Raw genomic sequence first — 16,211 nt, forward strand, 5'->3', positions numbered from 1 at the left:
AAGGTTGTTTTGTTATAGGTTGACAGATTGCTTCTATTTGAAATTTATTGCAGACCTATATGCAAAATTTATACAAAAACCGAAAGGACTGCAGATGCTGGAAATCAGAAACAAAAATGGAAATTGCTGGAAAAGCTCAGCAGGTCTGGCAGCATCTGTGTAGAGTTAAGGTTTTGGGTTCAAAGATCCCTTCTCAGAACTGATGGTGACTAGTTCTTCTCTCTCTTTGGGCTCTATCTCCACCTATCGTTTACTCCTTATCCTCACTCCACCCTATCTTCTACATAAGTTACCAGCATTTTCCTCACTACTATCAGTTCTGACAAAAAGTGTCACTGAACCTGAAACATTAACTCTGATTTCTTGCCACAGATGCTGCCAGATCTGCTGAGCCTTTCTAACAATTTCAGTTTTTGTTGCAAAACTTACATATTTGGACCTGTGCTCATGGTCAGCACACAGATAATGTACAGATGGGAATGCCAAAGCAAAAAACATCCACTTGAGAGGACAGAATGCTAAAATACACAAATTTCACAGTGAGCCTACATCACAAAGTCATCTACCTGTCGCAAAGAAGTAAAGCCACCATGATCCCAGAGGACTATAAGCTGTTCTCCCATTTGAGAGGGATAACTGGCAGCAGTTTAACCCGAGGGTCACCATGCCTTAAGCAAGAGGAGAGGTTGAGTCTTTCATGGTAACCTCAGCCAATGCAGGAATTGAACCCACACTATTACCATTACTCACCAGCCATCCAGCCAACTGAGCTAACCAACCCACAGAAGTAACCTTGGTCAGTAGTACTTGGGAAACGCATGTAAGCTGTAAAAGTCTCAATTGTAAAGGCCAAGATCGGAAGCACGTTCACTCAGTGTTCGGCTTTCTCTCTCCCTGAAGTTGGAATTCTCAATCAGCTTAGACCAGTGAGGTCTGAGAGGTTTCACAAAGAATCAGCTGGGGCATTCTCAGGTGGGTATGGGCTCGATGCAAACTGGTGTAAAAATACAGATCATATTCTGAGTTGTAAGTGGATTGGAAAGGAATCCCAGTCTAATACAATAGGCCGTGCTCTTCCATTTGTTTTGTGATCCAAATATCTTCAGAGGGTAGAGTCAAGGGAACATTTTATTTCCCATTTCATGTTTCATTCTGTGATTGTTCCAAGCAGGTACCATGTGACTATTGGTGCTGTATTGTTCTATGTTCTATTGCTATTTCAGATGCGTGTAGGTGAATTGCATTTTGGCTAAATGCATATTAAGTTGAGCTTGCTCATTGCCCAGAATGGAACACCTTACGCCTGTGGCATCTGCATAATGTATGCATTAGGCACCTGTCATATCATCAGTCCCTGCAATGTTTGAAGACAATCTGAAATCTTCAATATGAAGATCAATGGAGACTTTGGCCTTGATGCATACCTTCAGGGAGTTTCCTGACTGCTATTAGCAATGACAGCAGCAATGTAATCACTTCATCAGAGGGTGGAGAATCTTCGCTGAAGCAAAACCTGGAAACAACCTCCATGAAAAACAAATTGCACCGCTGACGGAAGTTATTATATTTTCCCAAAGCCTTTCTGTAAAATTGAAAAAGCATTCAATTTGAGAATATAAGCACTTTGTAATGTTACACTATAATTTACAATACTAGATCACTCCTACAATAGTTGTGCATTGATAGTACAGCAAGTCATAGGTACTGGTTCACAAACAGTTCCAAAATACAGCTTCTTACTTCTAACATAAACCGATTACAGTCCCCCAACAGTATCGTGTTAAGCGGCAGATTTGTGTTATGCTCTTTTGAATATATGTATATTTCCATTGGGATTTTTTGAAATTTCACCTCTTCTACACTACATATTATGCAGACATTCGGGACTCATTGAGCTCCTCTTTTAAGCCATTGAACCTCAGACTTCTGTTTGCATTCATTTCATGCTGAAATGCACTTGTGTGGCTTAAGAATATAAGAAAATGATCGAGTCAAGTCTTGCCTCACAGATCAGGATAGGGGGGACACATCAGGAATCAAGGGGGCAGCTGTGAATGCGGAGGGACAGTTTATTTGGGGATGAGGTAAACAGGAAAACAGCAGTGCAAGTCAGGCAAGAGGCGAGTTGAAATGGAGGTTGAAATCACAGGAGATCAGGACTAACTCAGTGTCAATGCTGAGGAAGGAAAAGTAGGATACTTCAGTGAGCAATTTAATCTGGGGTTTGGATGTCTGGTAGAACACGTGAATTTTACCAGAGAGATGAATGGGATGGAATAAGATTACGGGAGGAAAAAAAATGGCAATAAAGTGATGGACCAAGGTGAAGTCTGGCAACCAGGCTCATCCTGCAACTGGGGAAGTTTGGGGACGGCAGCCAAGAGGAAGTATAATCACCTGAGGCTGTTACATATAGGGGTGGGGTCAACAAGGCTACGCTCACAAGTGAATGAATGTGTTGGAGGGAAACTGAAAGGATTGATTAGTGTCGGTCTGCTGGCAGAGTTCAAGGGTTCAGTGGTGGGACAGGGAGGTTAAGTAAAATAGGAAGGATGCTGGTGACATTAGCCACTAGTGATCTTGCCTATGTAGATAAGTGAGCAAGAGAAGAATGCAGCAGTGTTCCATCTCGCTTGTTGTTTATGTACCTCGGTTTGCTGAGGTGGTTGGTATTCCTTCCGATTCTGTTTCTCAGTGGTTTGTACACAGGGTCTAATTCAATGTGTTTGTTGATGGAGTTCCGGTTGGAATACCAGGCCTCCAGGAATTCCCTGGCATGTCTCTGTTTGGTTTGTGCAAATATGGATGTGTTGTCCTAGTCGGGTTCATGTCCCTTATTGTCTGTGCGTAGTGAGGCAAATGAGAATTGGTCATGTCTCTTGGTGGCTATTTGGTGTTCGTGAATCCATATTGTCAGTTTTCTGGCTCTGGTTTCCAACACACCCAAATTCTACGAACTCTCCAAGGTACACAAACTGAAGGTCCCCCTCAGACCCATTGTCTCACTACCAGGTACACTAACATATAGACTTGCCAAAGAACTACAGCAGAAATTGAAACATTTAGTGACAACACTACCCACTCCATCATCTCAAGACTTCCTCAACATCTTCAAGGACACCAGGATAGAAGAGGACAAGAGGATGATACCCTTCGATGTAACAGCACTATTTACATCCATAAACATCGACCTAGCTCAAGAGACAATTGCCAAACTGCTGGACAAATCAGGAAGGCAGGCACCCCAGGACACCAACAACATCAACAAGGCACCCCAGCGAACTGAAGCATTGGAAGGGCACTGATGTTACCTAGCAGGGTGACAAAACATTTGCAACTAAACCCACCAGCTCAGCGAGCGTGTCTACAACCTCATCCACAACCTGAGCTACAAATCTTCTTAAAAACTTTAGAAGAATGCAGAAGCTGGGGCTGCTACACAGTAGGAAAGGAGGCAAAGATAAAGCTTTAATGGCACTTTGAGAGAACATTGAGAGGTACACAGAGGGATGCCATGTGCTCATCTCAGAGGATGTCAAATCTTGGATAGCAGCAGGAAAGTCGGAATAGGGAGGCATCATGCAAGGTTGAAGTAGTGATGTTGGCTGGGGTGGGGACAAGCTAAGTCTCAGTTAACAGCATTCGCAAACAACATATCTGGGTAGACATATCCTACATCCTCCACATTTTCAACAGAAACCTGTACAAATCTCCAGTCTACTAGATTGAAGCTTGGTAATTCAACATAAACCCATTGAACATTCTGTTCACAGTGCCCAGAGCCCGAACTAATTTTGCCACAACCTCTTTTATGAAAGTAATCTGATAAAGGTTAAAACTCTGAAGCTTGATTTGCAGCAGTGAAACTTACTTTAATTGGTCGGAGACTCCAATTTTAAAAGAATCTAGCACATCTGCCTTACATTTTGGACAAAAAGAGCGAATTCTCAGTGATTGATCCAGGCATTTGAAACAAAAGACATGCTCGCAGGGAAGGCAAGCTGGATCATTCAGCACCCCAAAGCAGACTGGACATTCTTTGATACCATATCTGAAATAGAACAACATAGCGCAAATATGTTAAAAATAAAAATATGTAACAAAGACAGATTTCTCAAGAAGGCTCACAACCCGAAATGTCAGCTTTCCTGCTCCTCTAATGCTGCCTGGCCTGCTGTATTCCTCCAGCTCCACATTGTGTTATCTCTGACTCCAGCATCAGCAGCTCTTACTGTCTTTGAGTAATATAGACAGTTTTCACCTCTAACCCATTTGCTATTCTGCAGTCGCTTCCAAAAGCAGAGATTGGGCAGCATGGTGGCTCAGTGGTTAGCGCCGCTACCTCACAGGGCTAGGGACCTGAGCTTGATTCCACCCTCGGGTGGCTATCCGTGTAGAGTTTGTACGTTCTCCCTGTGTCAGTGTGGGTTTCCTCCCACAATCCAAAGATGCGCAGGTTAGGTGGATTGGCCATGTTAAATTGCCCATAGCATTCAGGGATGTGCAGGCTAGGTGGCCTGGTCATGGAAAATGCAGGATTGGGGAATGGGTCCGGGTGGGAGGCTTGGTCATTGTGGACCAGTTTCCTCACTACAGGGGTTCTATATACCTGAATTAGCCACATGTGGCACATTGCTGCTTTGTATTTGGTATGATTCAAGCAAGTCATGAAGCTTAGATTACTTTTTTTCTCTTCAGTGCAGAGTTTTTCTCTGCTTGGTCTGGGGCTCAGCCAAGATGAACCACTCTCAGCTGAGTCCTGCCCTCTCAACTTCCAGACATTACAAATTTGAGTGCACCCTTCCTCAGTTAGAAGGTAAGGACAGGTCTTACTGCACTTGCAGTCATACGTTGTATGCATGCAGACAGGCAACATTTATCTTCAGCGTCTTTTTGTTTTAGATTCAGAAATATTAAAACTTCAGGCCCATTAGCATTCTCCAGTTTAGACAGTGTTGCCGCATTCTATGTTGAAGCATTCATGTCCAACATTGTGTAAAGGATGACAAGTACTAACTGTGGGAACACAGGCAAGTTGGACAGAGCTACGGGCCACAAAATGACAGTTTAACAGCCAACGACACAATTAGTTACAAGGACTGCACAAGATGCGGCAAAACAAATGGTGTCTGAACAGGCAAAATGTACCTGTAGTCCAAGTGACTGGCTTCTTCATTGCACAGCTGCAATACTTTAATAATTCCTTCAACCGTTCTTTCCTTTTTCAAATCAGAGGATACTCTGAGGACCTGTGTAAAACCAGGAAATAAACCATTCAACACAATCAGGAGATAAAGTGGAATAATTTCAGAGACAAAAAGCACAGAAAACTTCTAAAGGGCAACATAAAAACCGTCTCATCAAAGACTCATTTCACATTATGAGAACTAAGCCTAAAAGTTACTGTTTGTGCTATGAATACAAGAATACTTAACTTATTTGCAAAACTTTCTTCGATCTGTTATTTTAAAAGATGTGCTTGTACGTTTACATTAAATTAATTTGTGTCTGTATTATAACAGCAGATAAAGGAAGTACCTCATGTAAGTCATAAGAATTCATTAAGGCTTTGTGTTGTCATATTATCAGCGTTAGCTTTTAAATAAAAATAGCTTGCAGATTTTAAAAAAGAAATAATAGAACGGCAAATGCTGTAAATCAGGAACAAAAACGAAGTTGCTGGAAAAGCTCAGCAGGTCTGGCAGCATCTGTGAAGGAGAAAACAGAGTTAACGTTTCCGGTCCAGTGACCTTTCCTCAGAACTGATGGTGGCTGCGAAGATGTCAGTTTATATGCAGAAAATAGGGAGGTGGGTGGGGTAGGGAGTAAACGATAAGATAAAGCCCAAAGAGAGAGAAAGACAGTTGGACAGTCAAAGGTGTTGCTAACCAACAGGCTGGGGAAGTGCATAGTTGTTAATGGGGACTGTGTGTGGGACTGGGACATAGGAGAGTTTAGGGCCTAAAATTATTGAACTCAATATTGAGTCTGGAGGGCTGTAGGGTCCCCAAGTGGAAAATGAGGCATTGTTCCTCCAGCTTGCGTTGGGCTTCACTGGAACACTGTAGCAAGCCAGAGACAGAGTTGTTGGCCAGAGAGCAGGTGACACGTTGAAGTGGCAGGCAACAGGTCGTTCAGGGTCTTTTTTGCAAGCAGAATGTAGATGTTCTGCGAAGCAGTTTCCAAGTCTATGCTTGGTTTCCCCAATGTAGAGGAGACCACATTGTGAGCAGTGAATGCAGTAGACTAGATTCTTGGAAGTGCAGGTGAATGTTTGGGACCTTGGATACTGGGAAGGGAGGAGGTAAATTGGCAGGTGTTGCACCTTCGCTGGTTACAGGGGAAGGTGCTGTAGGGCTGTGGGGAGGTGTGGGGGTGAAGGAAGTGAGTACCAGGGTGTCCCGGAGGGAACATTCCCTGTGGAACGCGGACAAGGGAGGGGGGGGAAATATGTGTCTGGTGGTTGCATCTTGCTGGAGGTGTTAGAAATGGCGTCTGATGATCTTCTGGATGTGGATGCTGGTGGGATGTTAGGTGAGGATAAGGAGAACCCTATTGCTGTTGTGGGAGGGAAGTGACGGGGTGAGGGCAGAAGTGCGGAAGATGGGTTGGACCTGATTGAGGGCCCTGTAGACAATGGAGCTGGGGAATCCTCGGCTGAGGAAGAATGTGGACATTTCGGAGGCTCAGTTCGAGGTTGGCCTTATCTGAACATATGCCATGGAGACGGAGGAACTGAGAAAATGGGATGGAGTTTTTACAGGGAGTGGGTGCGAGGATGTATAGTCCAGGTAGCTGTGGGAGTCGGTGGGTTTGTAATGGATATTAGTAGCCTGTCTATCCCTAGAAATGGAAACAGAAATGTCGAGGAAGGGAAGGGAGGAGTCAGAGACAGACCAGGTCCGAGTGAGGGCAGGGTGGAAACTGGAGGCAAAATTGACGAAGTTTTCCAATTCTAGACGAGAGATGGAAGCAGCACTGATGATATCATCGATGTATTGGAAAAAGAGTTGTGGGTGGGGGCCAGAATAGGACTGGAACAAGGAACGTTTCATGTACCCCATGAAGAAACAGGCATATCTAGGGCCCATGTGGGTACCCATGGCAACTCCTCTTACCTGAAGAAAATGAGAGGAGTTAAAAGAGAAGTTGTTGAGGGTGAGGACAAGCTCGGCCAAGTGGAGGAGGGTGGTGGTGGGTGGGGATGGTTCAGGTCTTTGATCCAGGAAGAAGTGGAGAGCTCTAAGACCTTCCTGGTGGGAAATAGATGTGTAAAGGGATTGTACATCCGTGGTAAAGAGGAGGTGGCTGGAGCTGGTAAACTGGAAGCTTTTAAACCAGCATAAGGCGTCAGATGAATCATGGATGTATGTGGGTAGAGATTAGACTGGGGGGAGAAGACTGCGTCAAGGTCAGAGACATTTCTTCTGGAAAATGGATTTCCTCAAGGCAATTTTATTGACATTTTGACCCCTCAAGGGATTCAGACAACACATCAATGAGGTGTGACAATTTTATTTCATCTTAAAAGCCAAGATTTGAATCCACAAACAACATTTGTGTTCTCTGGAATTTAGAAGGTTAAAGGTGTAATGTAACTGATGTTTCAAAGGTTCTAAAGGGAACCGACAGAGATTGACAGCTTTTTGCTGGTCAAAGTTATAATGGGACATAGGGCAAAGGTGGGTATATAGAAATAGGTCACAGTTCAGCATGATCCCATTGAATGGCAAAACAGGTGCAAGGGACTGAATAATCCATGCCTGTTCAGCACAGCCAGAAATGAGGAAAGCAACTTCTTGATAGCTGTGAGGGGCTTGTATAAAATAAACCTTGGTACAAAGATGACCACAATCAGACAACAAATAGCATTCTGAGAAGGCTAGTTAGTGTGGAAACTTGAAGAGTTTGTATTGTGCTAGTCACGTTTTCTTCTGAATCTAGGGTGAAGGCGTATTTTGTAACAGCGACATTTCAATCTAATTCAGCCTTCTTTCTCTATTACTTGATATGGCAGGGAATGAGAACCTTGAGATTTTGAGAAATGCTCTACAGGAAGGTTAATATAGGAGAGATTTTATGTGGAATCTGCTGCAGGAAAAGACTTACAATAGGGAACAAAAATTGAAAGTTGATTTCAGTGAAGGGCAGGTGGTCATAAACAATTGAATTACAATAGCAAGAAGTTACTGGCAGTAAAAGTGATATTTACATTAACCAACATTATGAATGAGGGTATAGATGTGTAAGGTTAAAGAAGAACTGTTTTGCTTAGCTAGCATGTAAAGTTTTACTTTAACTTTCCACCATTAAAAGGATGACACTCGGCAGCTACGTGCTGAGTTGCAATCTAGCTTTCTGCTCTGTGGCAGTACAGTCTTATTGCACTTTGCCCCATGCAGGCTTTGGAAATATTTGCATGTAAGTCTTTATTGTCAGGTTGACAATCAATAAAGAGTTAAAAATATATCCAAGAATCTCAAGTGTTTAGCATTCTGAACAAGCGATAATATTTTCATAAGTTTAGAAAAAGGAAAATCATTGATATATGCATGTCTTGTCACCATGTACATCATGACAACTTGATTCCTGGGACAGATTTGTTCTTTACCTTCTGAAGTTGTGCACAATATTTTACAGCAATGTCTCGTAACTTGGCCTCATTGTCCGGTACACTGAATACGACATGTTCAATAAACACGCCCAACACAAGTACACAATCCCAATTTGATCTACCAGTCATAAAAGAAATAATATTACAACACTTTATATGATTGTAACATTGAAACGATTCATGTAAAAAGTAAAATAAAGTGTCAACTTTAAAACAGAACTGAACTCCGCATTTGTCTTAGTGTTTAATGGTGATAGATTAGAGGTTGTGTCATAAGTTAATATTGCAATCTCCCTCATGGCAGGCCACAAGAAGGGATAAAATATATCCCAACCTGTTTGCTTTGGGTGTTCGCTAAAGCTAGCTAAAACTAATGCCAGTGTCTTGTTCTCTCTTCATAGATTTGTATCAGCGTCTGCTCTCTGCTCCCATGCTAAAATAGTTTTTCTCACATTCTGTTAAAACAATGGAAGTCTCAGATCACAAAGAGTGTGAATGTTATATACTTCCCTGTATAAACTAGATTCTTTTTGTCTTGGCTTAGTGCCACTAATGGAAGATCATTGATGTAAGATTCATTTTCTAATTGCATTGACAGCTCCAGTTACATTAATCATAGAATCCCTACAGTATGGAGGCAGGTTATTTGACCCATTAAGTTCACACTGACCCGATGAAGAGCATCCCACCCAGATCTACCCTGCCCCCCAAACTTTATTCTCTGTGATCCTGCATTTCCCATGCCCAATCCACCTAAACTATACATCCCTCGGCATTTTGGGAAATTTAATATGGTCAATCCATGTAACCTGCACATCTTTGGACTCTGGAGGAAATCCACGTGGATACAGGGAGAACATGCAATCTCCACTCAAATAATCACCCAAGTGTGGAATTGAACCTGGGTCCCTGGTACTATGAAGCAACAGTGCGAACTACTGAGCCTCCATACCACCCTAATGACTGAAGGAAAACATCGCCACAGATCTGGATTAGGGAAGGACATGTGCAACTTAGAACAACATATCTATTAGCAGCGACTGCTCAAGTTGAACAAGAAGTCAGGCTTGCCTGATTTCATCAATGATTTGCTGACATAGTGGTCCACATGCTTTGATGTAGTTTTTATCATAAATGAGTTCAACTGATGGTTGCATGGTTTCCGTTATTTCTATTAGTTCTTTACAGCTCTTGAGCCCCACAATGTCTAAAGCTTGAGCTTTTTCAGCACAAGCAGAAATTGCAAATATGTCAAGCATCTGAAAAATAAGCAGAAACATTGCACTTGTGAAGAGGTATTCCCTTCATTAAGTAATTATCTGTAACTCTAAATAACTGGGAAAGCCATGAACTTTATGTCAATTTTCTTTGTTGTACTGTCATGTTTTAATGCTCATTCTTTACTTAATTAACAAAAACCATAATTTTAATAGGCTAGGACTGCTCACTTATTTTTACAACGGATCGGCTATGAACAGGCTATGATATTTTTAATGTTTGCTTCAAGAAATAGTCCATTCTTTATGAATGGGCTAGACCAAGATTTATATTCTAAATCCATTCCCTTGTCCTCGTCATGGAGTCTGGCCTTGGAATTAAAAATGATCAATCCAAACTGGGCAAGTAGAATGGGACTCCATATATCCTGGCCTACTTCAGCTGGAAGGCCTGTTGGGAACCCTGGAAGAACTCAGCAGACAGGGCTCTGGCAAACAAGTCCTTTGCAGATCAGACAAAGGGAAACATGTCATTTGGATCATCTCTATGGCTGATGGGCAGACAAAGATTATTGAAGAACAAGACTCTCCAATCATCATAGTTTCTTTGCCACTGGGTTTCATTCTGTCAAGATAGTGGGCAATGCTTGCTCCATGGTAAAAGGTGTCACGCTCGAGCTATGCTTTTTCAAGTATATCCTCCAAACCCTTTAGCAAAAAGCAAATAGAAAGAGGCATGGAGTTCTGTTGTCCAGAAGTTGAAGTATACTGAATTCAACTTTGCTCTTCACAATCCACAATTGATTTTTAAAATTCATTTGTGGGATGTAGACGTTGCTGGCTGGCCAGCATTTCTTGCCCATCCCTAGTTGCCCTTGAGAAGTTGATAGTGAGTTGCCTTTTTGAACCGCTGCAGTCCTCCTGCTGTGGGTTGACCCACAAGCTATTAGGGAGGGAATTATTACTCATTGTACTGAATGGTACTGTTTTCTCATAGGATTCAAGAAAATCACTGTTCCTTTAGGTTATTTTAATTCAATTAAATCAACTGGAAGAATCAGAGAACCAAAAGAGATAACTAATTGATTCTCATAAACTTTCTGTTTCTCCTGGTTGTTTCTGATGAGGCTGTGGACATACTCTCATAACACACAACGTTTGAGTTAAATGGGGTGAAGTTATCACAACCACAACCAGCAAACTTGAGTGTTAGATGGAACTGAAAGTCATGTAACAGGATGGCAAAATGTACAATTTAAAATATGATACTAACAGGAAAAGACAGGGTAGATAAAGATAAAATATTTCCACTGGTTGAGGATTCTACAACTAGGGGGTATAGATTGAGAATTAGGATCAAACAGTTCACGAGAGAAGTTATGGAGGACTTCTACACACAAAGGTTGGTAGAAATTTGGAACTCTCCACAAGGTGATAGATTAGATGTCAGTTTTAAATCTGAGACAGTCACATTTTTGCTGAACAAATGCATTAAGGGATATGGGCCAAATGTAATTAGTTAGTGATATCATGGCTAATTGTGTACTGAGTGATGGAACAGGCTTAATGGCCAGAATGCGGTACTCCTGTTCTGACATAAGCCTTTAATTAAATAACACATGCACATATGTATATCATAGAGTCAGAGAATCATACAGCACGGAACAGGCCATTCGATCCAGCCAGTCCACACTGACCATATTCCCAAACTAAACTAGTCCCACTTGCCTGCATTTGGCCCATATCCCTCCAAACACCTCCTATTCATTAACTTATACAAACGTCTTTTAAAAGTTGGAACTGTACCTGCATCCACCTCTTTTCTCTGGAAGTTCATTCCACGTGCATAAAAAAGTTGCCCCTGGTGTCCATTTAAATCTTTCTCCCCTCGCCTTAAAAATATGACCCCTAGTTTTGAACTCATCCACCCCAAGGAAAAGACCCTTGTCATTCACCTTATCTATGCCCCTCAGCAGTTTATAAACCTTAATAAGGTCACCCCATAACCTCCTATGCTCCAGTGAAAAGAATCCCAATCTTTTCGGTTTAGTTTTATAGCTCAAACCCTCCATTCCCAGCAGCATCCTGGTAAATCTTTTCTGAACCCTCTCCAGTTTACTAACATCCTTCCTATAACAAGGTGACCCGAACTGCACACAGTATTCCAGAAGAGGCCTCACCAACGTCTTGTAGAAGCTCAACATGATGTCACAACTCATATACTCAAAGGTATGAGCAATGAAAGCGAGTATGCTAAACACCTTCTTAACTATCCTGTCTACTTGTTACGCAAATTTCAAAGAATTATGTACCTGAACTCCTAGGTCTATCGGTTCTACAACACTGCCCAGGGCCCTGTTCTTAACTGTATAAGTTCTGTCCTTGTTTGTATTACCAGTTGTATTACCCAAATTAAACTCTCTCTGCCACACCTCAGCACATTGGCCCAATTGATTAAGATCTCTTTGTAATCTTAGATAACCTTCTTCAATGTCCACTATGCCACCAATTTTAGTGTCACCTGCAAAATTACTAACCATGCCTCCCATATTGTCATGCAAATCATTTATATAAATGACAAACAAAAGTGAACCTAGTATCGATCCCTGTGGAACACTGCTGGTCACAGGGCTCCGGTCCAAGAAACAAGCCCCCACCACCAACCTCTGTCATCTAGTGTCAAACCAATTTTCCATCCAATTGGCAAGCTCACCCTGAATCCCAAATGATCAAGCTTTGCTAATTAATTTACCATGCGCACCGTGTCAAAGGCTTTACTCAAGCCCAAGTAAACAACGTTTACTGCTCTGCCCTCATCAGTCTCTTCGGTTACTTATCATAATCCAAAGTACACTTAAGACTGAATGGCCGAAGGACAAAACAAAATGTACCTGTCTAGTCGGTAAAGAGTTGAATGAATGCAGCCACACATATAATAGAGACATCAAAACAGGGCTTAAAAAACCCTGGAGTTTTACTATCAATGCTTGATTATCTTTACTTAGTTTGCAATTTTTGTTTATAAGACTCACCATCTGTTGAGGCTGTGAACTGATTATTCCCTGCAGGTAACAGTAAATGTGTTCCAGGATTATTGGATAGAGTGAAATTGTCTTGGACAAATTATGCAGACGGTTTTTGAAAACATTGTACGCAATGTGTATCCAGGGAGGTGACTGGTCTTGAAGGGTCAGATCACAATCATTGTGAAGTTCATTCATGCAAGAAACAAATGCAATCCTGAAAACCTTTAATAAAAATACAAAATAGAAAATAACATGTAATGCAGTTGAATTGTATTACTTTCAACTGAAAATAATTTAAAATTGTCAGCTACCTGAAACTTGCTCCTATTTCCGGATACTGAATTCTCATAACTTTGCCAGAACTGTATTAAAACCTGCTGCACCTCTGGTTATGTTATGGTGATGCAGCTGGTGGAAGTCTGGGGAAATTTAAGGTCACTGCAGAGCAATGTTTAGAATTCCTTCTCCAATACAGGAGAAAGCGCAATTTTGGATTAGAACAAGCTCACTAGAAGTCCGTGATGGGCATCAAAAACAGAAATTACTGGAGAAACTCAGCAGGTCTGATAGCATTTGTACGAAGTCCAGTCCTTTTTGAGTCCAGTGACCCTTCTTCACACCTGCCAGACCTGTTACATTTCTCTGGCAATTTCTGTTTCTTGTTTCAGATTTGCAGAGTCTATAGTTTGTTATTTCATTTCCATTTTGTGCATAATGGGCCTCTACAGGGTTCAATTTGGCTAGATGCTTTATAGCACCTACAGCAGAGCTCTGGGGGAGGTGGTGATATAGTGGTAATGTCACTGGGCTAGTAATCCTGAGCCACCAGGTTAATGTTCTGGGTATGAATCCCAACGTAGAAGATGGCAAAATCTGAATTCAATAAAAGCTGAATTAAAAAGATGTACTACTGGAGGCCATGTTAATTGTCTTTAAAAACTTAGCCAGTTCATTAACACCTTTTAGGAAAAGAAATCTGCTATCTTTACATGGTCAGACCTACATGTGACTCCAAAGTTACAGAATGTGGTTGACTCTTAACTGTCCTCTGGGTAACTAGGAATGGGTAATAAATGCTGGCCTAGCCATATCCCATGAATGAACTTTAAAAGATGTGTTGATCTATGATTAGCAGCCCTCTGATGTTGACTGTACTACATAGAGAAGGAAACCGCTCATTAAATCTTGCTGAACTAGTGCGGGTGACAAAGGGGTCAGCATTCTTAGCAGAACTGATTGGACCCAACATTTAAAAATGCTGAATCAAGAATCATCTTTTATCTGCCAGTGTACAATAAATGTATTTAATACATCTGAACATAGCTTGGGAATCTCAATGTTCAATTCGTATGTTTTGCCTATATCATTTTCACTTGTTTGAGTTACATTTTGTTTCCAGTAGTGAGTACTCCAGTGATGGTTAAGAGTGGAGTATTTTCATTTCTAGTACACTCTTGTCATGTTTTAATATTCTATAATGCTCACAATCCTCATATTAATTGGAAACCACTTCATTTTGCATTTGCAAGAAATACCAGATACAAAAGTCCTAGGTCTATCGCTCGAAATGAATGGTTTTACTTCTGATTGTTCTTTTAATGCCTCTGAGGTGAGGCATATGTGGTCATCACTCCAGTATTGTACATAATGGAGTGAGATGCACTTCACTTCGCTTATGAATTCAATTCACTTATGAATGTGAGGGTACAGTCAGCAACCTTACTGATACACGTTGCAGAGGGATCCACAACTAATTTATTGTTGTGGGATAGCAGGGACATACGAAGGTAAGACAACTGGAAGTTTAATTTAAAATTTATCATAAAACTTCTACATGTGGAAGCAAGCCATTTGGCCCATACCAACTGTCCAAAGAACATTCCACCCAGATCCACCCCAGCCCTGTAGCTAATCCACCTAAACTACATATCCCTGGACCCTATATGCAATTTAGCATGGTCAATCCACCTAACCTAAACATCTGTTGACTATGGGAGGAAACCCACACAAACACAGGGAGAATGCATAAACTCCACACAGACAGTTGCCAGAGCACAGAATTGAACTTGGGTCCCTGGTGCTGTGAGGCAGCAGTGCTAAACACTGAACCATCAGATCACCCATTAGCTACCCAGTTATAATGGATGAGTTAGGAAAGATATAAGTAGCATTTTTGTTTTCCCAAGCATTAGCAGGTTTACCTCAACTTCAGCAGACGATGAAACATTTATAGTCATTAAAATGAAATCAATCAGGTATCGCTGGCCAAGGTCACTCTTTGCATCTTCACTTAAACATCCAAGATACTGTCCAAGTTTACTTTCATTAAAACTGTCAATAAATTTCAACATTTTTGCTCTGTCTCTGTTGGCAGTCCCTGAATGAAAGGAATATTTTCTCATGTTACCATGAAATCATTTACAGAACCAACAAGATCTAAAATACATGCTGAATTTTTAGTAACCGGTGCAAGTAATTAAGACCAATAAATGCATTTTTGTAGTGCCTTGAATGGTATATTTGAGTGGTTAATGCATGGAATTCCCAGGCTTAGGACCTTGGCATCTGTAGGCACAGACACGAATGCATGTGCATTTGAAATTACAGATGAACTACAAGTCAGAATGAGGAGCACACAGAGATCCTACAGGGGTTTTCGGTCTAAACGGCAGTAAGAGATAGGAAAAGAAGAGGTCCAAAAAGGATATGCATGGAAGGCTGGCTGGGAGGGTCTTGAAAACATTGGAGCTGGAAGTAGCAAAAGCATTCAAGAGTTTTGGTATTACATAACTTGGGCATATCAAGAGATGCGAAAACATAAAAATTTTAGAGGCAATTATTTGTCAGTAACTGACATTTGAAGAAAATAAGCAGTTGTAAAACATTTTTGACAATCAAAAAGATGGTGAAAGGTACATATTTATATAGGCAGTGCAGATGAAAATTTTAAATTGTCTGTTTGGGCCACTCTGAGATTGTGGACAGACTTTGGGACTGAATTCCCTCAGGAGATTACTGCTCACATGCTGCAGCTCCCTCAGACAGTGAAAACACACTTTGGGTACAGATTTGTTTGAGTCTTAATGAATTTTGAGTACATGATTTCTTACATATTCCAAGAATACAAGATTAAAAAACACTTCTTTTCATTGTTTATACCTGCTTGCATTTAAAATGAATTTTTGTAATTAATATAAAAATGAAAAGATGTGATTATTTTGAGAAATATTTTAAATATATATGGAAGGAATTTAAATAACCAGAAGTTGGTTTAGATGTTTCTCAACACCATTACTCACAAGGATCCTAACGATGACAAGGACTCTGTCCCTCATAGCTCTCTATGGCAAGGAG

At 41.2% G+C, this 16,211-nt stretch overlaps 1 protein-coding gene across 1 annotated transcript in view; it reads right to left on the reverse strand.

Moving 5' to 3' along the window:
- Positions 1-16,211, reverse strand: part of LOC125463873 (E3 ubiquitin-protein ligase rnf213-alpha-like) — a 162,360-nt gene that overhangs the window by 45,571 nt on the left and 100,578 nt on the right. Inside the window, exons 42-48 of the mRNA XM_059653679.1 lie at positions 15,059-15,234; positions 12,864-13,079; positions 9,686-9,873; positions 8,612-8,732; positions 5,149-5,249; positions 3,872-4,051; positions 1,425-1,582 (exon numbers count right to left, since the gene is read on the reverse strand). Of these exons, the coding sequence (XP_059509662.1) occupies positions 1,425-1,582; positions 3,872-4,051; positions 5,149-5,249; positions 8,612-8,732; positions 9,686-9,873; positions 12,864-13,079; positions 15,059-15,234 (1,140 nt within the window). The remainder of the gene's footprint in view (positions 1-1,424; positions 1,583-3,871; positions 4,052-5,148; positions 5,250-8,611; positions 8,733-9,685; positions 9,874-12,863; positions 13,080-15,058; positions 15,235-16,211) is intronic.

The sequence above is a fragment of the Stegostoma tigrinum genome, chromosome 22, assembly GCF_030684315.1.
Source record: "Stegostoma tigrinum isolate sSteTig4 chromosome 22, sSteTig4.hap1, whole genome shotgun sequence".
Classification (NCBI taxonomy): Eukaryota; Metazoa; Chordata; class Chondrichthyes; order Orectolobiformes; family Stegostomatidae; genus Stegostoma; species Stegostoma tigrinum.